At 43.3% G+C, this 26,207-nt stretch overlaps 2 protein-coding genes and 1 long non-coding RNA gene across 5 annotated transcripts in view; 2 read left to right on the top strand and 1 right to left on the bottom strand.

Annotated features, from left to right (window-relative positions):
• Positions 1-698: 698 nt before the first annotated feature.
• On the bottom strand, positions 699-3,249 carry LOC142604650 (uncharacterized). Its single transcript, XR_012838503.1, has 2 exons — positions 3,113-3,249; positions 699-2,601 (listed from the first exon to the last, which is right to left on the bottom strand). It is a non-coding gene; the product is annotated as an uncharacterized LOC142604650 (long non-coding RNA).
• The window catches only part of C2CD2 (C2 calcium dependent domain containing 2), a 75,775-nt gene continuing 52,720 nt past the window's right edge, over positions 3,153-26,207 (top strand). Inside the window, exon 1 of the mRNA XM_075772591.1 lies at positions 3,153-3,388. Within this exon, the coding sequence (XP_075628706.1) occupies positions 3,272-3,388 (117 nt within the window). The 5' untranslated portion in view covers positions 3,153-3,271. The remainder of the gene's footprint in view (positions 3,389-26,207) is intronic.
• ZBTB21 (zinc finger and BTB domain containing 21) lies at positions 3,284-24,820 on the top strand. 3 transcript variants are annotated; one of them, XM_075772548.1, is made up of 2 exons: positions 3,284-3,388; positions 21,492-24,820. In XM_075772548.1, the coding sequence occupies exon 2, from the start codon at positions 21,505-21,507 to the stop codon at positions 24,679-24,681; it is 3,177 nt and encodes a 1,058-aa protein (XP_075628663.1). In that variant the 5' UTR covers positions 3,284-3,388; positions 21,492-21,504; the 3' UTR covers positions 24,682-24,820. The 3 variants fall into 3 exon arrangements, with proteins under 3 accessions (XP_075628663.1, XP_075628674.1, XP_075628683.1); XM_075772559.1 differs by lacking the exon at positions 3,284-3,388 and adding an exon at positions 4,153-4,293; XM_075772568.1 differs by lacking the exon at positions 3,284-3,388 and adding an exon at positions 20,535-20,652.

The following is a 26,207-nucleotide window of genomic DNA, read 5'->3' as shown; positions in this document are numbered from 1 at the left end:
GAGGCCCCATCCCTGGAAGTGTTCAAGGCCAGGATGGATGGGGCTTTGAGCAACTTGGTCTAGTGGAGGGTGTCCCTTCCCGTGGCAGGGGGGGTTGGAACTAGATGACCTTTAAGGTCCCTTCCAACTCAAACCATTCTCTGATTCTATGATTCTACAAAGCTATCAAAGTACAGAATGGACCTCTCCATATGGACACAAGACTCAAAGAAAATTTACCAAGATAAAAATTTTAGCATCTACATCTAGTCAAGTTTCCCCCACTGAAATGAAGCAAAAGTAGACTGCATGACATTTCTTCTGAGGTGTATTCTTCTTTCTTTAATCTCTCTCCTTGTCATCCCCAAAAACCAAGCATTTTTCTGTAAAGCTTTGTCAGCTGCTAATAGAGGAGTGCCTAAGGGTATCAGATACTTCTAAAGCTCTCTAAAAGAAAATAACCTGATGTCATTAGCTTGAAATTAATCACACAAGGTCCTAACCTTCTCTGAAAAATGGTTAGGGGTCTATAAATCAAAAAGGGCTGAAACTACAGATCTACCCTAGCTCCAGGATATGACTTTATTCCAAATATTTTTATATTGAAAATGAAATAAATGTTAGCATTTAAAAAACCCCCAGAACTATTCAGAGTACACAACTTGTACTACAGTACAATATTTTTATCACAAAAAATAGTAACTTCTCATACTTACAGATACAACCCATTCAAGTGTTTTAGTTTTTACATGTAAATTTTCTCACAGTCATCCTTATTTTTAAAATACTTTGCTTCACATTCATGTTTTGCAGGGTTCAGTTTTTAAAAAATTCCAGTGATTAAGCTTGTTGGCAAGTATGATCAAAAGTTAATCTGAGCAGTTATTGGATACTCTGAATGGAAAACAAACCTTATACTCAACAAACATGCATCTGGTAATAACAGCTGCAACCACATACATACAGATGAAAAACATATCAATCTAAGCGCTCAACCAAAGCATTTAAAATTAGAAATGTTTGAAAAAAATATTAATAAGCAAGCTATTCTTGAAGAACAAGAAAGTATTCAAATAATTGTGAATAAGTCTATTTGTCAAAATTAACCTACTTAAGAGACAATTTAAATCCCAAATAATTCTGTAGCATGAATTCCTTGCCTAGATTTCATTAGAATCAAGAAAAATCTGATTTACAGGGAATTACGGCATCCATACAACTTTAATAACATTAAGTCAATCAGACTGAAATCATGAAATACAGTCAGATCAAGTCTTACGTCCAAACCACAAAATCTTTGAGAATTACGTTCAAAATTTTCTCAAATCATCTGCCTAAGGTAAAAACTACAGAGAATAACTGCTGTCTGGTGCCAGTATTATACAAGCTGCTATGTGGGCTCTGTTCTTTTGGCTGCACGTTCACTAGGGAAACCAACAAATTAAAAATACTGATAATAAATACCTGCACAGTAAGACAAACTTATACATGTGTGGGTGTACATCTTAAAGAACCAGGAGGGTAATTCCAGCACGGAGGTTCTCCACCTGTGACGCAGGCCCTTTCGGAGAACTGTGGACGAGAAAATAATTATGCAAGACCAGTTTGTGTCTTCTGGGCTGAGAAATAACTGAGTACATACGAAAAAATTCAGCAGGGCCTTGCTAGATTTACAAGCTCAGGTCAGTTTCACAAATGCTTCACTGGCAGCACAGCCAGTGTCACTGCATAAACTGGTTTATGCAAACAGATCCAGCTGCTTTCCTAGTTGTTTGTTCCCATTACCACACTAGGCCTGCTATTGTGCCAAAGCAGTTGTCTGCATACACAAGGCGCAAAGAACCAGATCAGGGAACTATTCCAGATGAAACCAAGAAGCTTGTTTGGTTTTCGTGACGGCTCATCACACAGCCACACTCATGTCAGGACAGAAGCGGCAATGGCACAAGTCCATGAACGAAAAAAAACCCCACTCCTTTTATAGGCAGCTTAGCAAACCCACCCAAAGAGCCAACAATTACGAAAAATAAATCTGGAGAAGTGAGAGATGAGCTGGACCCAGTGAGGTACGTTGCTGTTTTTCTTATACGAGATTTAGCCCATTGCAACAAATCTTTGGCAAAAAGGTTTAAATGCAGCAGTAAACATATTAGAAATTCTAGTAGCCGCTTCACAATACAAAGAGTATTTGTGACTTGCGTGGAATATCTAAAAGCAGAGTTTGAAAACATGTATGTGGATTAGATGTTAATCTCTAGAATTCGAGCTGTCCTCAATGAAAAGATAAAGGGCCAGATTAGCTCTCAACAAAAACAAGAGAAATCTTGTAATTCCAATTTCTATTTTAATACTTGTATTTCAAAACATAAAGCCCTATTCAGGTATTTAATTAAAAGTGGATAATTTCAATGAGAAGCAAGCCTAAAGCGATGATAATTTTTCAAATCACATCAAGATGAACACGTAGAGCAGTTACAAAGGGTCTGAGCCAAAATCCACCGGAGCCCGGGCATGTGCCTCCCTGCTAATACCGGGGGACGGCGGAGTAGCTTGCGAGGACACCACGTGCACGCCACTAGAAATCGAGCACCTTCGCAAACCACGCTGGACCTTCCTTCCCCCCTACGTTTTAGAAAAAAACATGGATTACAAGAAAATAAAACCAAACACAACATCTTATTAAATTAGAAGAACTGCAAACTAACGTTGCCCGCAGAGGTTTCCCCGCACAGACCCCCGCCCGCAGTACGCGGGGCCCAGCCCGGGGGGGGGGGGGGGGGGGGGGGCGGGTTACCACAGCGGCACCCTACCAAATCCTACCGGCGACACCGGCCACGCAACGGTGGGAGTGCGCGGCAGGGGTGGGGGTGACGGGGACCTGCTCCTCCGTGTCCCCTCCGTGTGCCGGCCCGCGCCCCACCCCTTCGCCCTGGAGCCTCGGCACCCGCCTCCCCCCACCCCCCCGCGGCTGCCTCAGTTTCCCTTCCGAGCCGAGCCGTTAACGGGCGAGGGGGGTGCGGGTGGCAGCCGGGGACGTGTCGGGGGATCCCGGCGTTTGGCGCCGTCCCCGCCACGCGGGCGCGGGAGACGGGAGACCCGCGCGCGCAGTGAGGGCTGCTGCTCGCCGTGCTACCTGTGGGGGAGGGGCGGCGGGTGGGGGATCCCCCGTAACCGTCTCTAACCGCTACCCTCCCTGCCGCTCCAGCGCCTCGCCCCCCGCTCCCCCGCCGGCCAATCGGAGCGCTGCGCACGTGACGAGCGTTCCCTTCGATGACCTCATCCCTGGTGTGGGATGACGTCAAATTCAAGATGGATGGAATCACGGCGGTGGCAGCAGCGCGCGCGGGCGAACCGTGAAAGGAGGCGCCGAGGGGGGCAGCAGGGGGGGGCGCGGCTGGCGGCGGACAGGGTGAGTAACGGCCGCGTCTCGCGCCCGTTTCGGGGGCTGCCCGCGCCGTATGGGTCTCCCCGTGTACAAAGGCGTCTTTTCCTGACGTAACTCTGAGGTGGTTTTTTTTTTCCCCCACCGAGCGGGGCTGCGGTCCCCGAGCAGCGTAACGCGCCTGCGCCGGTTACGAAACTCGTCTCCCTCGCCTCCCGCGCATGCTCCCTTCGCTTTGAGGAAACGGCTGGTGCCCGTTGCGCCGGCACACGCCCGCCACATAGACCTGCCGGCCTGCCTTCTGCGCATGCTCCGCGCCCGCACACCGCTTCAGCTGCCTCATGCGCTTGTGCCGCACCACCCCCTCCCTCCCCCTCCCTTCCCCGGCCGGAATCCCGCCGAACTGCGCCTGCGCGGCAGTTGGAGGGCGGAGGGGGGCAGAGCCTGCGGCCGCTCTCCCTCACGGCGCATGCGGAGTGGCGCAGTTTTGCCGGGCGGAGGCGGGGAAAGGAGCGGAGCCCAGCTGGTGCGGGGCGGTGGCAAGGAGCGCGCGGCCGTTCGCGTGCATGTGTCACTCCTACCTGCGCCGCGCCCGGCGGGAGGGCAGCGTCTCCTCAGGAGGCCGTTACCCCGCCCCGCCGCAACGGCCGCGTCAGGAGCGGGAGGGACCGGGCGCCTCGGTGGTACCGGCGCTTCCCCCCACTCCCCCGCTCTCGCCGCCTGCGGGGCCTCGGGAGCTGCGGCTCGCGGCTCGCCCCGGGCAGATATCACCTCGGATCTGAACTGTAAAACATGACAGAGGATCCGGGAAGGCTGTGCCTCAGTGTCATAGGTCCTCCCCGGTGTGTCTTGAAGGGAGAGCCACGGTAGCCTGCCAGTTTCAGGGCGGAAAGCAATCCAGCAAGGTTCCTGCGACGTATAAGTACATGCAGGTATTAAACGAAGTGTAGTTTTACTAGTCCAAGTGCTCTTTGGCTATATTATTCATGAGTAGGAAAAAGTACATCTTATAGTGTAGTGGAAAAGTCCTCTGTGCTGTGTACCAGCATGCACGATGCATTTGCAGAAAGCTGTGGAAGGTATTTTTACCTGATCACAGCTGTCAGAATTTTACTTTAATGCTTTTTAAAGTCCAAACTGGCATTATATGTCCAGATTGGATGCTGCTTGTGAAGTATCAAACCTCTGGAAAACTTAATCTAAAGGAGTTGTTATGAGACAGGAGGTATTGTGGAATTTCATTGTGAACAGAGTAAGCTGTTAGTAGTTAGATGGCACTTGTTTTAAAAGCTATTAATTTTTTTCTTGTTGGAATCACAGTCGAAGTAAGAGCTAGAGAGGCTGTAGGTATAACAAGGGGTTGTGATCAATTACATAATCACACAATTTTTTGTGAATACAGCGAAGATCTTGTGGTTAAGTTATAGTTAATATTTTTATCCTTAGATAAATGTCGATATGAAAATAGATTTTTTTTTAACATGTATTTTTGTGCAACAAGGCTTTTGACATTAAATCGGGAGTAGTAAATATGTTAATACAGGTAAATCTAGTATTGCTTTGTTTGTGTTGCCTGAACACTGCCAATTACAGTGTGCTGTTCTGACTGCTCAAACTGACAAACTAACTGCTTTGACTAAAACTTTCCACCAGGGTTATGCTGATGTTCTTGAGGGGAAGTTTTGAACAAACTTTAGCAACTTTCTATAAACCTTGTTTGCAAAAAACAAATTATGTGGCCATCTCTTGGGTGGAAGGGGACTTGACATCCCTTTCTCTCAGAAATTTTATTTCCCACATGCTATGCAGTTGTAATCTCATAAGAACATTTGATTTACTCTGCCTGTAGAAAGTTCACTCAACCTGACTGGACTGTGAGCACTTAAAGAACTGCCATTTGGATGTCCTCAGCAGGGATTTGCAGGGAGATGTCACAAATTACAACCTCTGGAGTTTTCAGCTACAACAACGTGTGCCAGATCAGGATTTGTCAAGGGGTTTTCCAGCTGTTGGCTCCCCTGAGCCTGCTGGAGCCACCATAACCCCTGGGGGTTGGAACTGAGAGTGAGTGACCATGTCTCTTGCTCTCGGTGGTGCTCTTGCTCCTCCACTAATTTCAACCATTGCCCCGTGATCCAAAATAGGGTTAAAGTCAGGGTGCGTGTTTAATGCTTAAGGTAACTTATCCTTTAGTCCATATTAGCACTCTTATTTCATGTAAAAAGAGGCAATAGCTTGTAAGAAGTTCCTGAAGTCCTCTTTGTGCTGTACATTTAATGGTACACAAGTATGATAAATGTGAACGTCTGTGCTTCCTTTTCCTACTGTGTAGGTTCTAAGTGGCAGGGTGATACTCTGTCAGCTGACTCAAATTCAACACGCTTCTCAGACGGAGAACCTGCCAGATCACTAGCAGCTTCATATCACTAAGAGATTGGGTTTTGTGAGCTCACATTTTATGTGTGTGTGATGCTAGATAATACCGATACACAGAGAATTAAATAGTTGGTGCTCTGATCATCTTAATAATAATGGCTGACTGTGCTTTCCTTAAAATTATTTAGAGGCATGCCAGCATTTGGGTTTAAAAGGACAACTTTAGAGAAAGCCATGAGCTTTTTCATACTGTATTGAAGTTTATTTTTGAACTTCAGTAGCTGTGAAGCAGTTACCGTAAAAAACATCGAGTAATTTCCAGTAATACTTTTCAAGGTTTTGAAAGCTGTTTTATCTGCAAAATAGTGATAACTACAGTCTATAAACAAGTGTAGACTTACAGGGTAGAGGAAGGAGGAGCTGGGGAGAGGAAGTTGGGCTGTACTGTAACCACTGTATGGTTTATACTGCACTGGGAGGTACTATGCTGTGAGTCACACACTACAGTTGCAGCTGTTTCCAGCTCTCATTAAAAGAAATTCTCAACTTTTGAGCAAGCGAGCTGTTTCATAATGAACTCTGCTACAGTTAATGATCTGAGTTCATTGGAAGGGGAAAAAAAAATCTAGAGGCAGCAAAATCACTTGTTGCAAGTGGAAAGACTGTGATATACCCTGCTTTAAAATAGATACTCTGTGCAGAGTGAGTTGCTTTCCCCAAATATTTATGGTATAGATTTAATATTAATCTATGTACTGTAATATTTTTCCAATTTTTTCCTTAATGATAATATTTGATAGCAGTTCTCTTACATTTGCTTTCATTCAGCAATGAAATAATCTGTTGACTTTGCTTATTTGCTACTTTATGTATTATGTTATTCTAGAATAGTTCAGGCATATTTTATGAACAAGAAAAGAAAGTGTTGAGCAACTCTTATACCTTCCTAAACTCATTTTCCCTCTGCCATTATCACCCTCAGTTCAGCAATCTTGTAGCCCATCGGAAATAAGAAAGTTGTAAAATCACCTAATCGTGATTGTTGAGCTGAGAGTTAATGAAACACTACACATACGCTATGCAAAATCTTTCCATACAATCTGTGATAAATAGACATGAAAAATCCTTTGGCCAAATAATTTCAAAAAAATGTTGTGAAACTTGTCCTTTCATAGTAATTTGTATACAATTAAATTACATTCTTCAGGAAAGGAAGAAATACTTTTTCTTTTTTTGTCTTGGAGCACTAATCTCCTTATCCATGGTTTATCCTACATCAGCACTTAACAGTGTAAGTAATCTTCAGGTTGCAATTCATTCTCAATAATCTCTTTGATAAGTTGTGGTTAGCTCAGGGAGAGTTCTTACACTGAGGACAGTGAGTGTCACTGCTACCCCCTTGCCCCTCCATCCCTCTGACTCACTGATTTCCCTCCTGCACAGGCCAGCGCCGAGCCTACCACCACAATACACTGGAACTAGGAGCGTACCAGCAGTCTTAGTGGGGTGGGTGCCCACCAGCTAAAAAACATTAGAGCTACTTTGGGGTGATCTATTTGGCATTCTGAAGACATTTGTGAGCATCTTCAGAGAATTTTTCAAAAATAGTGTACTTGGTACAGTAACTATGACTCACAAAAATCCTTTTATAGTAAATTAAGAAACATGGAAGGAAAAGCAGCAGAATTACAGTGATTTCTAATCACTGTTTGCCACGACTTAATCTACCTGTCACAAACAAAAGGGATTAGTTTATTTTCTGTCAGAACATAACTCTGAGTACAGTCTTTCAGCTATTGAGGTCAATGGCCAAATTCTGTAGAAGTTCAGTAAGAATAGGACCAGGTCCTTTCTTGTAAATACTTCTGAGGAATAAAGAAAAAGTACATAGTGTTCTTGTTCATAGAGGAGGATTTTTAAATTTATTTTTTTAAAAAAGTGAGACATTGCCTACCTCCAAATGCACATGGACTTTGAGTAAGCTGAAAGTCTTCCACGTGCTCCTACTCATGACCTTGTAATATCTTATGTAAAACTCATGTAAAATTGCTGTTGTCTTTCCCCTTTTACAGTATCTTGTATTATCTTCCCAGTATCTTGCCCGTAATTAATGATGCGTGAGTAGAGATGATAGCATTTTCTTTGGATTCCTTCAGTGGGTGGAAGATACCTGCATTCCCTGAATCATAAGTTTCTCACTTGGTGATTTTTTAGGCTCAGATTTTATATCAGTTCTGCATGTTTCAGATTAAGTGCATGACTTTTTCCTCCCATCTCTTGTTTTCTTATAGAAACCTTAGTGTAAGCACAGTTCTGTAGATAGAAAAGTACCTTATATGGGTATAAATGTCTTTTCTTCCCATCTAAAATATACTATGCCTGTAAAAAGCACCTTTATATTAATAGAAATATGCCCACAGTTAGGGTTTGTCATTTTCACTATACCAGCAAAATTAAAAGCAGTGTGTAGATAACATTTTATTGTGAATCAGGCCAGTTAAATAGAGTGGTTCATATAGTAAAGCAGATGACTGAATATTATTAAATTTGGTAAATATATCTCAGCATTACCAATAAAATAATAAAGTTAGCCTGTAGAAAGAGTACATAATGTATGGTGTGTGTCTCCCCTTCAAATTCTTGATTTCATGCATCTCTTAAAAAAAAAAAAATCATATTAAATATTTCTGGGGATGAGGTTTTTGTAGGTATTTAAACTGCATGGCCATCAAGCCTTTTGGTCTTGTCCCATCAGAGAATTTAATCGCAATGTTACAAAACTCAAGAGAATGAAAACTGAAGGACTACTTAGGGAAAGGGATTTTTAAACTTTTTAGTCTCTTGCTTTAGTGTACAGCAATTTGGATGATGCCTTTCAGTTGAGGCATTGAGACCAGGACAAATATTTTATCAAATGTTGATGTGTTTTAATCTTCATGAGCTCTTTGAAGAAGAATCAGAAAAGCTCCCAGCCAGCGCGCATTCCAGCCCTCTCCCTTATATCCAGTAGTTGTGCAATCCCATGGCCCGCTGGGTCAGTTTACTGCTCTGACAGCAAGCTGGGCCTTCCTCAGTGAGACGTGGGGCTGCGCCTTGCAGGAGCAATCCCTAGTTAGATTGGGCCGAGAGTAAAGTGGAATTGCACCCTTAGCTGCTGCTTGTTTGTAAACAAGAATGAGGACAAGTGGAGCTTTGTGGTGTTAGTCTGACATTTTGTAGTTTGCTGCAAGTCAGGAGGAGCTATTTTGGGTGTCAGTTGGTGAAACTACAAGTATGATCTGAATGTGAGAAGTAGGCTCTAATTTCTAAGAGAAATTCTAGTTTGCATCAGGATAAGTGCTAATTATTTGCCTCTAGTAGAGGGCAAAATAGAGAGACTGCACAGTATTATAGAATTTCTTCTTTTCCTCTCCCTAAATTTCTGCTTCTGTACGTGTGGAGGACGCATAGTTGAAAATTAATACGTTAATTTCACACACTAGCAAATATATTATTTACCTGATTTTATGCCTGTCTTCATACCAGTGAGTCTCTCCTTGCTGTTGACCTATTGGAAATTAAAAACATTTTTCTTGTCATGGAGAAAGTTTGCAGTATTGTCTGCAGTGGAAAACAGAAATAGCAGTTGAAATCACATTTCGTTAAATCCAGGAAGACAGAATCCCCAAATTAGCAGCAAGAGATTACTGAAATATTTAGTAAGAAAAAGATTATAGAAGTGCAAACAATCTTGCTCTGCAGGTTTGGAGCTTTTACATACAGCTTTTGGGGATGCGTAGGGGTGTGTGTAAATACATATGGATTGTAGGAGAGTATCTATGTTGCAAAGGCTATAGATGGGAGAAGAGGCATTTGATAAAATGTTATCAAACTCAAATAATAAAATCCAGCATCGGATACTTGAGTAGAAGTTTAAGCAGTGTAGGTTTCTTTTGTATCTGGACTCTTGACGAGTAATGGGACTTTTTTCCCTCCTTGTGTGTGAAACAGCACAAGAATTAAGAGCACTATCAAATCCTGTGCAAAGCACTTAAAACTGAGTGCAACGTTCCTGCATTTACCTGGGGATACCCCAGGAAGTCACTTGTATTTCTTGGCTGAGTCTTGTAATCCATGTTTCTTTAGGTTTTTTAGTGGGCTTGCCCCCACCACACTTCTTATCTACGTTTTCCCTGTTTAAACCTCTGTTCAGTCTCCCTTGTTGCCTGTCTCCTCTTGTGTGGGTTTCCTCCTCCTTCCTTGTATTCTCTGCTTCTAACTGTAGTTTCTCACAGTCCTGGCGCCTCCTTGCTGCAACATTGCATCTCATTAAGTGTTTCAGAACATGTCTTTCCCGCCGCCGCCCCCAACATGCTATTAACATAGCTTTAGCTGACAGCTATGTCGTTATAATGGAAGTTAGCAGGCAACATCAACATCTTATTTTAGTTGCTCGTCTATTTGCAAGTGTAAGCTGTTATGTTGAAATTGTTCACCCAAACGTCTGCCTGCTTCTATTTGTAAAATTTCAGCATCAGTGACTTCGGTGTTTCTGAAAGTGAAGTTTCAGGTGGGCAAAGCTGATTGAGCAACTTGCTGACAAAGAATGGGTAGTTCCATGGCTTCTCTTGCTGTGGCTCTGATGCTCATCTGATCTCTCCATGACCTGATTAAGCTCCTACCCTATAAAATAGCAAACAGATATCAAAAACTGGGTTTATTTTGTTTGTTTGTTTCCTGCTTCATTTTAGGGAGCTGAATCAATTTACTGGGAGGTCAAATGAGCAGCAGAGGTGGTGAAAGGAAGAGGAGGATACCACAGGGCTGGGAGGAGTGGGAGTAAGGGTCAGAGGAAAGGAGGGGGAACCACCACTTCAAAGGCAGGTAGCCTTTGAAGATCAATAAACTGCTGAGCCAAAGAATGAGCTTTTTCACCCTTTCCTTGTGAAGAGCTTCTCCAATAGAGATTTTCTTTTTGCAGAAAGGGATCTTGAAATAGCAGAGGTGTGGGGTTTTTTCTCTCCTTGTTCAAAAAAATAAAATAGATCTTGTATCAAATATGGTACTTAAGTCTCTGAAAGCTAATTTGCTGAGATCAGCAGAAGGCTGTTGAAGATTAACACTAAAATCTCTTCCTGGGCTCCCAAAGGAAGGCTGCAGTTGCTCCTGCTGGACTTGCCTTTCCTGGGTCTGGAGTCTTGCTGTCACTGTTCCTCCTGAGGGCCAGCAGCTGCTATAGCACATGGCACCTGAGCACAGACAATGGGAGATTTTCTGATATGCTCCAACTGTTTCCTTGATGTCACCCAAACATCATGGAAGAAAAGAGGAAAGAGCTTTGTTTCCAATTGGTAGTGAAGACAGCTGGAAAAAATGGTTGGAGAGAATAGAATCAGATTATCTGGAGGAAAGAGCTTAGGTAGTTAATGACAAAATAATCTTCAGCTGAGGAGATAGGATTCCTCAAACACCTGGAATCAAGTGTAGTATTACAACAGACCACTATAGTTCTCTTGTGTTTTTTGGGCTGAGTGCAGTCAGCAAGCATTGGCTTTCATGGTAAACTGTTGTAAGGAGTTCCTGCCTTCCTGTAGTTGCTCTGCTGCCACCATTTTTGCCTCTTCAGTTATGCCAGCACAATAATTCTTGAGATTGTGGTTTAATATAGAAGTTGATCAGCATTTGAAAAGAAATATTATTTGTTTTTAATTTATTGTCTCATCTGCTTTGTAATACAGGCCTGCAAACATTTATACTGGCACAGCTGAAGGAGTAGTGAACTGCAGTGTGCAGATAAGATGAACAAAAGAGAGCAGGAATGTCTTGGATCAACTTTATTACTGAAAAATGTAGTGTTTTCATGTAGTGAAATTTTAATACATTGTACATTTACTGTGGTAGTCTTTGGGGGTTTTTTACGTCCAAGTATTTCAGGCTTTCAGATGAACTGTGTAAATGTGTCAAAATGGTTCTGCAAACCAGTTCTGGTTTTGTTTCTTAAGGTATCATAGCTTATTTTATTTCTGACTGATGTGTTTAAATGCTATTAAGCTGAAAGTCAAGCACTTGAATTAGGAAATACCAAGATTAAAGCTGCTTTTGCGGGATTAATTTGGTCCCTTGCCATTTGTCTATGTTGCAGCCTTGGTTACTGTTGAAGTGTCAGAGTTACATTGCACCAAAGAGCTCTGTCTCCTTCCCTGCACAGAATAGACTGTGCTCTGAGAATGAAAGGGAGGCTGTAGTGAGATGCTTATCTCTGTCTTGTTTAATGTAATAAATTTGATGTGTTCTATGAATAAAAAAAGGAGAACATGGAAGGAAGGATGGGCGACTACTGGATTCTGCTTTAGAAATGTAGATTTTACACCCGTTTTCACTAATAATATTACTGTGTTACAATGGACAAAGGAATGCATCGTAATTACAGGATGTTTATTCTGCAAGTATCTTACTGTCCTGGTTCTGGAAAGGATAGAGTTAATTTCACAAGGAGCCAGGACAGGTGAGCCAAGCTGGCCGGGGGCTATTCCATACCATGTGACCGTCATGTTAACCATAAAAGGGGGCTAGTCGGGCAGGGGCAGGTTCAGCATGGCTCCAGGACAGGCTGAACGTCTGGTCTGGTAGGTCTGTCCTCGGATCGGTAAATTGTTCTCTGTTATCACCCATTGTGAATATCTGTTATCAGCACTGTTGTTGATTGTTTTCCTACTCCCTTGCTGTCCCAGTAAATTGTCCTTATCCCAACCCTCCAGGCTTTGCCGTTGTTTTTCTGTTCTCCTCCCCATCCTGCCAGGGGAGGGGTGAGCGAGCAGCGAGTGGTGCTCTGCTGCCGGCTGGGGCTAAACCATGTCACTTACACAAGGCCTGGGTAAAGCAGATTAAGATGAAAGATTTGAAAATATTTCAAAACATTTGACTAATATACTCCTTTCCCACTGTGTCCTTGAAGTATGGGTTCTGCAGCAACTTCTATTGGGTGTCTCTACAATACTGTTGTAGTTCTTTTCCTTCATAAGCACACTGTTGATCTGCCACCTCCACATACTATGCTGCAGCTTTGCATCCCAGATTAATCACTTGAGTTTGCAAACTCAGTTTCTTTCAGATTAAGCTAAAGGAAAAAGTACCAGTACCTAAAGGGGACCTACAGGAAAGATGGAGAGGGACTGTTTATCAGGGAGTGTAGTGACAGGGCAAGGGGTAATGGTTTTAAGCTAAAAGAGGGTAGATTTAGATGAGATGTTAGAAAGAAATTCTTTACTGTTAAGAGTGATGAGGCACTGCAACAGGTTGCCCAGAGAGGTTGTGGAGGCCCCATCCCTGGAAGTGTTTAAGGCCAGGTTGGATGGGGCTTTGGGCAACCTGGTCTAGTGATGAGAGTCCCTGCCTATGGCAGAGGGATTGGAACTAGATGATCTTTCAGGTCCCTTCCAATCCAAACCATTCTATGATTCTATGAAAAGACGCATTCCCGCAACACTTGTTCTAAATAACACTGCAAGTGTTACTTGGTGCTCAGACCATGAGACTGGATTAGAGCCAGTCAGACTCCACCACTTTAAATTGCAGTGGCATCCACAAAGGAGACAGGTAATGCACCCTCCAGACTGTACTTTTAGTCAAAACATAGAAAGCAAACCAAAACAGATTGTTGTCTCAAATTCATAGAAGCTTGACTGCTCTGCTCTTTTTAGATGGAGGTGTGGGGGGATTATACATTATAACTGAGTTGAATTAAGGATAAATTGTTGTTTATGAAATGACACTGTCAGGCACTGAAACACTCAGTAAAGACACAGATCTGGTGAGGAATCAGAATTCTGCTTTTGCTATTGCCATGACACTATTAACTCATTTGGTAGTTTCAGATGTAGGAGTTGTAGCTCAGTCCTATGATATGATCCATGTTCTGAGACACTGTATGCGGCACTCTTTAAGTAATTTCTCAATAATACCAATTTAGCCTTTAATCACTTATATCCATTAGTTGTAAGATTTGCCACCCTCATTTATTAATTATGGGGTTACAACTTCTTAATATTGTTTTTTATTTTTATAAACTTTTCAGTTTTGCTTGTAAGCTGATGAAAATTTGTCCTGGTTTTCAGCTGAGATAGAGTTAATTTTCACAAGAAGCTGGGAGAGGATACAGCCAGCACAGCTGACCCAGACCAGCCAAATGGGTATTCAGTACCATGGTGACATGCTCAGTATATAAGGGGTTGGGGGCTGGCTGAGGAGGGGGGGATCACTGCTCGGAATGGGCTGGGCATTGGATTCCAGGTGGTAAGCAATTTGCAATGTATATCACCCGCTTTGTATATTCTTTTATTAGTATTGTTGTTTTCCTCTTCCTTTGCTGTCCTAATAAACTGTCCTTATCCCAACCCACGAGTTTTACCTATTTCTTCAGATTCACCTCCCCATCCTACCACGGGGAGGGAAGAGTGAGCAAGCGGCCACGTGTTGCTCAGCTGCCAGCTGGGGCTGAACCACGACAGTCCTTTTTGGCACTAAATGTGGGGCTCAAAGGGTTGAGATAACGACAGAGCTGACCAGACTGTGTTAAAACGCAGTTGTTATATTAGATAAACAGTTGCTGGTCACAATGGTGTTTTGTTTGTTCACATGGTTGTGTTGTGTAAATACTTACTTGCTGTAGTATTCCCTGTGGTGCTGTTTATTGCCTCTGGGAGAGGGGTCAGGATTCTCATTTTGCTGAGCTGTGGTGTAATATCGACTCATATGATAACAGCACTGGTTATGAGGTTAAGCTGGTATTTGTATGTGGCATTGTTGTCATGCCTGTACCTTGGACAACATCTCTTGGAATTGATTAATAATCACTGCTAATCTATGGGGAAGAGAGGGGGGATACTTTCTCCCACTCTTTCACCTCCCCTTTTTCCTTCAGGCAGGTTACAACAGCTTTTGAGAATTTTTGGATACCCTTGGGATGTTCAAGCCAGCATGCTCCTATTACTATGTCTCCTGAGTGTGTTTCAAGTCATGTTTAGGGTTACAAAAAATTGTTTTAAGAATACCACCCAGAGATCTGCCCCACGGCTGGATAGTCATGGGTGGCATGGCATGTGGGAGAATATGGACAGGTATCTAGAGAGCTTCTCACCTCCAATGGTTTGGAGCTTCACTCCTGAACAACTACAGGAGCCTGATGAAGTGATAGAAAATTGAGAGGAAAATGCTGTGGCTGTTCCAAGGAGGCACACTTACCGTACTGTGCTGGGCCCTGGCCAGTATCTACCAAACACTACTTGATATCAGGCAGCGCCATCAGGGGGAAGAGAGGGAAAACAGACCGACAGGCACTGGGGCTACCCCAACCCTGGCAGCAGGCACTGTGGCTACTCAAACCCCTGTGGCAGGCACTGGGGCTGAACCAAAAAACCAAAGTCTGCTACTATCAATTGCCCCTATACAGAAGAAGAAATACACAAAAGCATCAGTTCACTTAGTAAGAGATGACAATGAACCAGGATGATCATGAGAACAGGAGGAAGAGGCAGAGCTAATCACCCAATCCCTGTCCCTGAGTGAGCTGCGAGATATGTGAAAAGGTTTCAGCCACCATCCAGACAAGTACATCATTACTTGGCTGTTCCAATGCTGGGATAATGGGGCCAGTAGTCTGGAATTAGAGGGTAGGGAAGCCAAGCAGCTGGGATCCCTGTCTAGGGAAGGGATCATTGACAAAGCAATTGGAAAAAAGACACAAGCCCTCAGCCTCTGGAGGCGACTTCTGTCAGGTGTGAGGGAAAGGTATCTCTTCAGTGAAGATGATGTATGTCATCCAGGCAAGTGGACCACCATGGAGAGAGGTATCCAGTACCTGAGGGAATTGGCTGTGAGGACAACCCGCAGTTACCCACAGATCCAAATGAAGTCCAATGCACCTGACCCATGTGGCGGAAGTTTGTAAGGGGCACACCATCATCGTATGCCAACTCATGGACAGTGATGGACTGGAAAGGTGAAGAGGCACCAACAGTGGATGAAGTGGCTGGCTGACTCTGGCAATACAAAGAAAGTCCCTCTTTCTCCCTCATCTCGGCTGTGGAGAAACTATCCTGGAAGGTCCAGCAACTCAAAGAGGGTATGTCCTATTCCCCACCTGTACGGACCAATATCATCTCAGCTCTTAGGAGCGAGTGTTCCTCTGCTCAAGAGAGAAGATACAGAGGGTACACACCACGAGGCACTGTGTGGTTTTACCTGCATGACCGTGGAGCAGACATGAGGTAATGGGATGGAAAACCTACTTTGACCCTGGAGGCATGGGTATGTGAGTTGCAAGGAAAAACAATCACAAAAGGGGATTCTTCCAGGAAAAATGCCGCTTCGGTTTCCAGCGGGCAGTTCCCCAGACCGAATGGGAGGCCTAATTGTACTTACGATGCTCTTAAAGGGGCTTCTAAGTCATTTTTACAAGAAGTGAGTAATGAATACGATGAGCAGGACTAGAGGGGCCCTGCCTCCAGACAGGTGGAGGAAAGGGACAGCCGGGTTTGTTGGACTGTGTGGCTCTGATGGCTTGGCACGTCAGATCCACAGGAGTATAAGGCTGTAGTGGCACCGGTGCACAGTGTACCCTAATGCCATGAAGCTATGAAGGGGTGGAACCCATCTCTATTTCTGGTGTGACAGAGGGGTCCCAACAGCTAACTGCACTGGAGGCCAAAATGAGTCTAACTGGGAATGGGTGGCAAGAGCACCCCGTTGTGACTGGCCCAGAGGTGCCGTGCATCCTTGGCATAGACTGCCTCAGGAGAGGGTGTTTCAAGGACCAAATACCCAGAAGGGTATTAATGAGCTTTTGACATAGCTGCCTTGGAGTCAGAGGAAATTAAACGGCTGTCTACTTTGCCCAGTCTCTCAGAGGACCCTTCTGTTGTGGGGTTGTTGAGGGTCAAAGAACAGCAGGTGCCAGTGGTGACAATACACCACAATGGTGCACTGGTGACAATACCGCTGAGACTCCCTGATTCGCATCCATAAGCTGATCCGTCACCTGGAGAGCCAAGGAGTGATCAGCAGAACCTGCTCACCCTTTAACAGTCCCATGTGGCCAGTGCAAAAGTCTAAAGGGAGTAGAGACTGACAGTGGATTATTGTGGCCTGAATGGAGTCACAGCGTCAATGAGCGCTGCCGTGCTGGACATGCTAGAACTTCAATACCAATTGGAGTCAAAGGCAGCCAAGTGATATGCCACAGTTGACATTGTGAATGCGTTTTTCCTAGTCCCTTTGGCAGCAGAGTGCAGGCCACAGTTTGCATTCCCTTGGAAGGGTGTCCAGTACACCTGGAATTGACTGCCCCAGGGGTGGAAACTCAGCCCCACCATTTGCCATGGACTGATCCAGACTGCACTGGAACAGGGTGAGGCTCCAGAGCACCTGCAAGACCTTGATGACATCATCGTGTGGGGCAACACAGCAGAAGTTTCTGCGAAAGGGAAGAAAATAATCCAAATCCTTCTGAAAGCCGGTTTTGCCATAAAACAATGTAAGGTCAAGGGACCTGCACAGGAGATCCAGTTTTTAGGAATAAAATGGCAAGATGGGCATCATCAGATCCCGATGGATGTGATCAACAAAATAGCAGCCATGTCTCCACTGACTAACAAAACAGAAACACAAGCTTTCTTAGGCTTTGTGAGTTTTTGGAGGATGCATATTCCAAATTACAGTCTGATTGTAAAGTCTCTCTATCAGGTGACCTGGAAGAAAAACAATTTCAAATGGGGCCCTGAGCAATGACAAGCCTTTGAACAAAGTAAACAAGAAATTGTTCATGCAGTAGCCTTTGGGCCAGTCCGGGCAGGACCAGATGTAAAAAGTGTGCTCTGCACCGCAGTTGGGGAGAATGGCCCTACCTGTAGTCCCTGGCAGAAAGCACGAGGGGAGACTCACAGTTCCTCCTGGCACCACGACTGCTGGTGCTGAGCTGGATGTTCGAAGGGAGGGTCCCCTTTACGCATCATGCAACTGATGCTACGTCAAGTAAGTGGGTTGCACTCATCACACAGTGGGCTTGAATAGGAAACCCTAGTCACCCAGGAATTCTGGAAGTGATCATGGACTGGCCAGAAGGCAAAGGTTTCAGAATGTTGCCAGAGGAGGGGGTGACACATGCTGAAGAGACCCCACCGTATAACAAACTACCAGAAAATGAGAAGCAATATGCCCTGTTCACTGATGGGTTCTGTTGCATTGTGGTAAAGCATCGGAGGTGGAAGGCCGCTGTATGGAGTCCTACATGACGAGTTGCAGAAGCTGCTGAAGGAGAAGGTGAATCGAGCCAGGTTGCAGAAGTGAAAGCCGTACAGCTGACTTTAGACATTGCTGAATGAGAAAAGTGGCTGATGATCTATCTCTATACCAACTCATGGATGGTGGCCAATGCCCTGTGGGGTGCTTACAGCAACGGAAGCAGAGCAACTGGCAGCGCAGAGGCAAACCCATCTGGACTGCTCCATTGCGGCAAGATATTGCTGCCTGGCTAGAGAAGCTGGTTGTAAAAGTACATCATGTAGATGGCCACGTACCCAAGAGCTGGGCCACTGAGGAACATGAAAACAACCAGCAAGTGGATCAGGCTGCTAAGATTGAAGTGGCCCAGGTAGATCTGGACTGGCAACATAAGGGTGAATTATTTATAGCTCGTTGGGCTCATCACACCTCAGGTCATCAAGGAAGAGATGCAACATATAGATGAGCTTGTGATTGAGGGGTGAACTTGATCATGGACGCTGTCTCACAGGTTATCCATGAATATGAAACATGCATTGCAATCAAGCAAACCAAGCGGTTAAAGCTTCTGTGGTATGGAGGACCATGGCTTAAGCACAAATATGGGGAAGCCCGGCAGACTGATTATACCACGCTCCCTTAAATGTGCCAGGGCAAGCACCATGTGCTTACAGTGGTGGAAGCAACCTTTGAATGGCTGGAAAGATATCCCGTGCCCCATGCCACTGCCTGGAACACTCTTCTGGTACTTGAAAAACAAGTCTTGTGGCGACATGGCACCTGAGAAAGAAATGAGTCAGACAACAGGACTCACTTCTGAAACACCCTCATGAACACCTGGCCAAAGAGCATGGCATTGAGTGGATGTATCATATCCTCTGTCATGCACCAGCCTCCAGGAAATTTGAATGATACAATGGACTGTTAAAGACTACACTGAGAGCAATGGGTGGTGGGACCTTCCAACATGGGGATACACATTTAGCAAAGGCCACCTGGTTAGTTAACACTAGGGGGTCTGCCAATTGAGCTGACCCTGCCCAATCAAAACTTCCAGATGCTGTAGAAGGGGATAAAGTCCCAGTAGTGCACATGAAGAACATGTTGGGGAAGCCAGTCTGGGTTAGCCCTGCTTCAGGCAAAGGCAAACCCATCTGCAGAATTGCTTTTGCTCAAGGACCTGGGTGCACTTGGTGGATGATACAGAAGGATGGGGAAGTCTGATGTGCACCTCAAGGGGATTTGATTTTGGGTGAGAATAGCCAATAAATTAAATTGCATGATGTTAACTGCTAAATAACCCTGCCATTGCATGTCATCATTACTATGATTGCTATATGCTGTATCAATGGTATTACAGTGAGAATCATTCAAATTAATGAAGGATGAATTTTGATGAAACAGCAAAGTGCAGTGATGATGGAACTACAAATGACTTCAGCAACTGGTGCCCAGCAGCTTCCCTGAAATCAACATCTTCAACATGCAAACCGTGAGCATGGGCCACACCAGATACACCAGCCACGAGCTCTGGATGCAGCATGCAACAATCCAACAGCACGCACCATCTCTCCTGCCCTGAGAACCTGTTGTGACAGATGGAGCCCAAAGTCATGGACTAACTGAACTCAATGGACATTTTAGAGGGATGGCCTATAGACTAAGGGAATGATATCTGCATATTTGTGTGTGTATAAAAATCAAACACAGGAAGAGTGGTGGTGAGTAATTGGAAAGTGTAGGATCTGGGCATGATGTAGATGGCATAGAGTAAGGAGTGGATAATGCCCTGGTTTTCAGCTAGGATAGAGTTAATTTTCACAAGGAGCTGGGAGGGGACACAGCCAGGATAGGTGACCCAAACCGGCCAAAGGGTATTGAACCACTTGACATACTCAATACGGGGGGGGGGGGGGGGGGGGTTGGGATGTTGGCCGGGGAGGAGGGATTGCTGCTCAGGGAGGGGCTTGGCATCAGATTCTGAGCAGTGAGCAAATTGGATTGTGTATCACCTTCTTTGTATATTCTTTTATTAGTATTGATGTTGTTGTTTTCCTCTCCCTTTGCTTTCCCAGTAAACTGTCCTTATCCCAACCCACGAGCTTTACCTTGTTCTTCGGATTCTCCTCCCTGTCCCACCAGAGGGGTGGGGGGGATGTGAGCAAGCGGCCACGTGGTGCTAAGCTGCCAGCTGGGGCTAAACCATAGTAGTGACACCTTTTTGTTGTAGTAGCATACATCATGTATAAATATCTAAAGAGTAGTTTCTCAAATTAGCTGTAAAAAGGATTGCTTTTCAGACACATCATTGACTTGTTTTACTACCACCATAGTGGAAGGTAGTGTAAAATTCTTACAGGTTAACTTGAACAGAATTGGAAGAGCATTTATGACTAAAAAGAAGACTGGATAATGCTGATTTCTCTGTGGGTGTGCATGTGCACACATATATAAATTTCGATTCATGCCACAAAAGTTGTTTGTTAAACTGACCTAAAACCTGATTCTCTTCTTTTGTTAAGATCTAATCAGGAGCAGTCTATTGAGTTATTGAGACATCCTGCCGTATGGAGTGGGCTGTGTTTTGAAGCATGTGGAATATGGGGATTTCTGCACTGCGGTTTAATTTGTGCTTATTGTACTCTTGGATGCATCTGAGGGTGACTGTTCCTCAAGTAGATGGGCTGTGGGCATGAAGTGCTCTTATGCTAATGAATAAGATGGGGAGTTCAGTTCTCTGGTTGCTTTTAAGCTAGAACACAGCAATGCGGGGATACTTCAAGTATAATTGTGACATTTCCAAGAAACCAAATCCTGTCAGTGCACTTATAAGTGACACATGTGATAGCTAGAAGTATATTTTAACAACACTTATTAAACATAAGCAGACATGATGAATTAATCTAGATTACAGACAATAATCCTGCTTCCTTCTCCCTTCCTAGTATTAAGGCCCCTTCCATCATCCCATTACATATGACAACAAAACCCCGCTGTTTAGTCAGCAGGAGACTGTCAGAGTTGCTTAGCCTCAAAAAGGTGACTTGGCATAACTAGGCTTTAGATATCTGATTCAAGAGTTTATCAATGCAGTTGTTGAGATAGATCTTCATAAAGCTAAAGCTGAGAGAAAGATGATCGAGAGTGAAATGATTGAACTCTTCCTTCATATGGACAGGTGTAGTGCGGGAAGATAATACAGCCTCCTCCTCCCCCCCCCAGTTAGTTAGGTGTAATATTCTTGTATAAGATCAACTGTTAACAGCATATTTGAAAGTGGGCACACAATTTGGTTCTTCTCATGCCTGTGCATCTATTGGAGCTAGCTGTATTGTTTTAATTCCCATACCTTTCCTCCAAACAAGCTGTTTTCTTCAGCACTGTTGATGGTGTTTTAGCCAGTTTGTGAAGTACAGAGGGATTAGGTGTGTTTGCTTTATCTCTAACAGCAGTTCACACAAGGCAACCTACAACTTTTTTTGTTGTTGTTCTTTTCCAGAAACATCAGAATCATGGAGGGGCTCTTGCATTATATAAATCCAGCACATGCCATTTCACTTCTAAGCACGCTGAATGAGGAGCGTCTAAAGGGACAGCTGTGTGATGTTGTTCTTATAGTAGGAGATCAGAAATTTCGAGCTCATAAAAATGTTCTGGCTGCCAGCAGTGAATACTTCCAGACTCTGTTCACGAATAAGGAGAACGAGTCTCAGTCAGTGTTTCAACTTGACTTTTGTGAACCAGATGCTTTTGATAATGTATTAAACTACATTTATTCTTCATCCTTGTTCATTGAGAAAGGCAGCCTTGCAGCGGTGCAAGAACTGGGCTACAGTCTTGGAATATCCTTTCTTACAAACATTGTTTCTAAGAGTCCTCAAGCTCCTTTTCCAGCTTGCCCTATTAAGAAAATACTGTATCAAGATGAAGACGAAAGTAGTTCTCAGAAGAGAAGTGTCATTGTCTGTCAGAACAGAATTGAAGCACAAGTGAAAAGTATGAATCAAACACAACACGATTTAAGCCATACTTCTAAACCTTCACCTTCTGTTACTGTCAAAACTAGCAGTAGATCACAAGTAACAAAACCAACTGACACCCTTCACAACTTATCACTGAATGAAAGGAGATGGCTGAAGGAAAGCCCTGTGAGCTATACCAAGCTTCATGAAACTTCTGGAACTGTGGAGGATCAGAGCAGAGGTGGTTTAGTGAAAAGGAACACAGTACTGCCTCAAATGTCTTTAGCAGAGAAAGAAATTGCAAGCGATGAACCAGGAAGCAGTGGTCAGCTTTTAAGAGGAAAGGCTGCAGAGATGTCATTAAAAAGACCGCGTCCACCAGTCTTGTCCCTGCGTGGTGCATCAGAATCTACATTTTTGTTGCGAGAGGCAGGAAAAGGAAATGGTCAAGGCGAAGACAGGAATTTGCTATACTACTCAAAGTTAGGGCTAGTAATCCCATCTAGTGGATCTGGTCCAGAAAACCAAAGTATTGACAGAAGCGGGCCACTTGTAAAAAGTCTCCTTCGAAGGTCACTGTCCATGGACAGCCAAGTTCCTGTTTACTCACCTTCTGTTGACCTAAAACCTTCACAAGTGTCATCATCCTCCTCACTGGGAACTAATGATTCCCAGAAGACTTTTAGTGTTGTATCTCAAAAGTCATCCTTGAAAGAGTCATCAGAGAAGTTAATCTTAGATGAAAAACCACAGGTAATACACCCACATCGCCTTAGGTCTTTCAGTGCCTCTCAGTCAACTGATAGGGAGGTTGCTTCCCCTCTCACAGAGGTGCGAATAAAAACCGAACCTAGCAGTCCACTTTCAGATCCTGCTGAAATAATAAGAGTTACAGTGGGCGATGCTTCAGCATCAACAAATAAAGACTTTCCTTTTAAAACTGAGGATGATCATAAGGAACCGAGTAGACTTCCAGCAAAAAGGAGATTTCAAGCTGATAGAAGACTACCATTTAAGAAACTGAAGGTGGATGAGCAGGGTTCTCCTGGGTCAGAAGATAACTTTGAGGAAGGCTCAAGCCCTACGCACCTTGATGCTGATTCTCCTGATTCTGATGTCAGTAAAGATGAATACAGCGAGATCGAAGAAGCAAGACCAAATAAAAAATTTAAATGCAAGCACTGCCTTAAAATTTTCAGATCAACAGCAGGTCTTCATCGTCACGTTAACATGTATCATAATCCAGAGAAGCCCTATGCTTGTGACATATGCCACAAGAGGTTTCACACAAATTTCAAAGTGTGGACGCACTGCCAGACACAACATGGAATTGTGAAGAATCCCTCACCAGCTTCCAGTTCCCATGCTGTTTTGGATGAAAAATTCCAAAGAAAACTGATCGATATAGTCAGAGAGAGAGAAATTAAAAAAGCTCTAATCGTTAAACTAAGACGTGGCAAGCAAGGTTTTCAGGGACAGTCTGCTTCACAAGCACAACAAGTCATCAAAAGGAATTTAAGATCGAGAAGCAAAGGAGCCTATATTTGTACCTACTGTGGGAAAGCTTATCGTTTCCTCTCGCAATTTAAACAGCACATAAAAATGCACCCAGGGGAGAAACCAATAGGAGGAAATAAGGCTCCTAAGCAGAAAGATCATATTCATATTGAAAGTCCAGCAGAAAATAAAGAGGTTTATCAGTGCCGTCTCTGCAATGCTAAGCTCTCTTCGCTTATTGAGCAGGGAAATCATGAGCAACTCTGTAGAAATGCTACTCTTTGTCCTTACTGCAGCCTTAGATTTTCTTCTCCAGAGCTGAAGCAAGAGCATGAAAGCAAGTGTGAATACAAGAAGCTTACTTGTCCTGAGTGTATGCGTACCTTTAAATCATCCTTTAGTATTTGGCGTCATCAAGTTGAAGTTCACAATCAAAACACAATGGCTCCATCAGAGAACTTTTCTTTACCAATCCTGGATCACAATGGAGAAATAACTAGTTCTTCAAGATTGCCACCTCAGTCAGAATCCAATAAAATGAACAATTTTGTTGCTGCAAAGGAAGATGGTGTATTCAGTGATTCGTCAGAACAAATAAATTTTGATTCTGAAGATTCCTCATGCCTACCTGAAGATTTAAGTGTTTCCAAGCAGTTTAAAATTCAGATCAAAGAAGAGCCTGCAGATGATATAGAGGATGAGGTCACTGAAACGAGCAGAGAACCTAAGGAAGTAATCTCCAACAAAGATGCTGGTTTGTGGCCCTGTGAAAAGTGTGGGAAGATTTTCACTGTACGCAAACAGCTGGAGCGTCACCAAGAGCTCTTATGCTCTGTGAAGCCATTTATTTGTCATGTGTGTAACAAGGCCTTCCGGACCAATTTCCGGCTGTGGAGTCACTTCCAGTCTCATATGTCACAGGCTGCAGAGGAGTCCACAAATAAGGAGGCTGAGATATGTCCACCAGCTAATTCCCCATCACCCCCACCCTTACCTCCACCCCCACCCCTCCCCAAAATCCAGCCTTTGGAGCCTGATAGTCCGACAAGCTTGTCTGAAAGCTCCACTACTACTGAAAAATTATTTGTACCACAGGAGTCAGATACACTCTTCTATCATGCTCCACCACTCTCAGCAATCACCTTCAAAAGACAATACATGTGTAAACTCTGTCATAGGACTTTCAAGACAGCTTTTAGTCTTTGGAGCCATGAACAAACACACAATTAGCTTTAACAGATACCTTAAAAAGCTGGTTCAGTGGAGGCTGTGCTCAGGATCTCAGATGTATGCCATATAAACTAGAAATCTAAGAGGTTCAAAACGACGACGACGATGAAAAATTTGGAATTTGTGATGCTGCTTGGGTTTGAAGATTAAGGTAAACTAACTTGGTTAGTAGGTAGAAAGCAGAGTAATTTAAAATACTGTGGTCTGGGATCTAATAGTAACAGATAATTTTTATTTCATTTAACACTGAAATACGATCACATCTGGATTGTATGCATGGATCTTCATCCTGTGATGTTGGAGTGTGTGCGTGTGTATTATATATAAAGTTATATATTAAACGAAAGAGCAACAACAATTTGGATTCTAACTGTGAGTTTATAGTAGTGAAATACTGTAACCAACTTCATTAATTTTTTTTTTTTTTAAAAGAAACCAACACACAAGCTCCATATAAATAGTTGCCATGCACTTGCAGTTAGGGAGGAAGTGGATGGAGTGTCTTGCTGTATTGACTTAGATCTTAGAAACCTTTAGCAATAACAAATAAACCTCAAGTTTGAGTAATCCTGATGTTATTGGATACGAATGCTTGATATTTTAAGGGAACATAGAATTGTTTTGTTGTTATATGGAACTTGTGCAAATTAAAATAGAATCTAAAGTCAGCAATATTATTACTAAGATTTTATATAAAAAGTAGCAGCAAGTCTGCTTTCAGCCATTTAATTATAAGTTTCTAAGGAAAATTGGGGGAGGGGGCACTTTGCTTTATATAATGTCCCAAAGACTTATTTACTGCAGATACTTCGGTAGCTAAAGTCATTGTATTAACAGCCATCATAATGCAAATGGTACAGTTTATAATATAAACTAAGATTGAATGGATGTCAGACAAGTTTCATAATTTTGTTTCCACTATTTGTACAACTGTTTGTAATTCTAACTACAAAGGAATGTATAACTGTTAAATCAAAAAAAAAAAAAAAAGAGAGCTCATTAAGGGATAGAAGATGAGCTGTGTTCCTACACACAGTAATAAGCTTGGCCATGAGTACAGAGATATGTTTTGACAGAAACTAAAAATGTAAATATTTATATAGACACCTGTATAAAAGAAGAAGTATGTATTTGAAATTTGTATTAAGCATACATATCCAGCTCAAAGCAGAGGAAAAACCATCACACTACAATCACTGCATATTTTGAATACAATGCATAGAATATTTCTTTCTGCCGCTATCATATGTGATACTGTGTTGCAATTTTCTAATTGGTTGAAAATCATGGTAATAATGGGCTGCAGATATTCTGTGTAGTTCCATTATTTTACCTCAAATCACAACTGCAGCATTTAGTGTAATAAGGATCATAGATAATTACCAGAAGCTGTAGTAAGGGTCCAAAATTATTCTGTAAGTAAAAGAAATATTACTCAGAAGTAGGTGGTAAACTAACAGCAAAAAATTGTTCCACAAGAACTTAATGGAGTGGTGATGGATTAAAGTGAACGTAAACGATGCAAA

This window comes from Balearica regulorum, chromosome 1 (assembly GCF_011004875.1).
Source record: "Balearica regulorum gibbericeps isolate bBalReg1 chromosome 1, bBalReg1.pri, whole genome shotgun sequence".
NCBI lineage: Eukaryota > Metazoa > Chordata > Aves > Gruiformes > Gruidae > Balearica > Balearica regulorum.
This window is presented reverse-complemented; position numbering and strand designations above follow the sequence as displayed.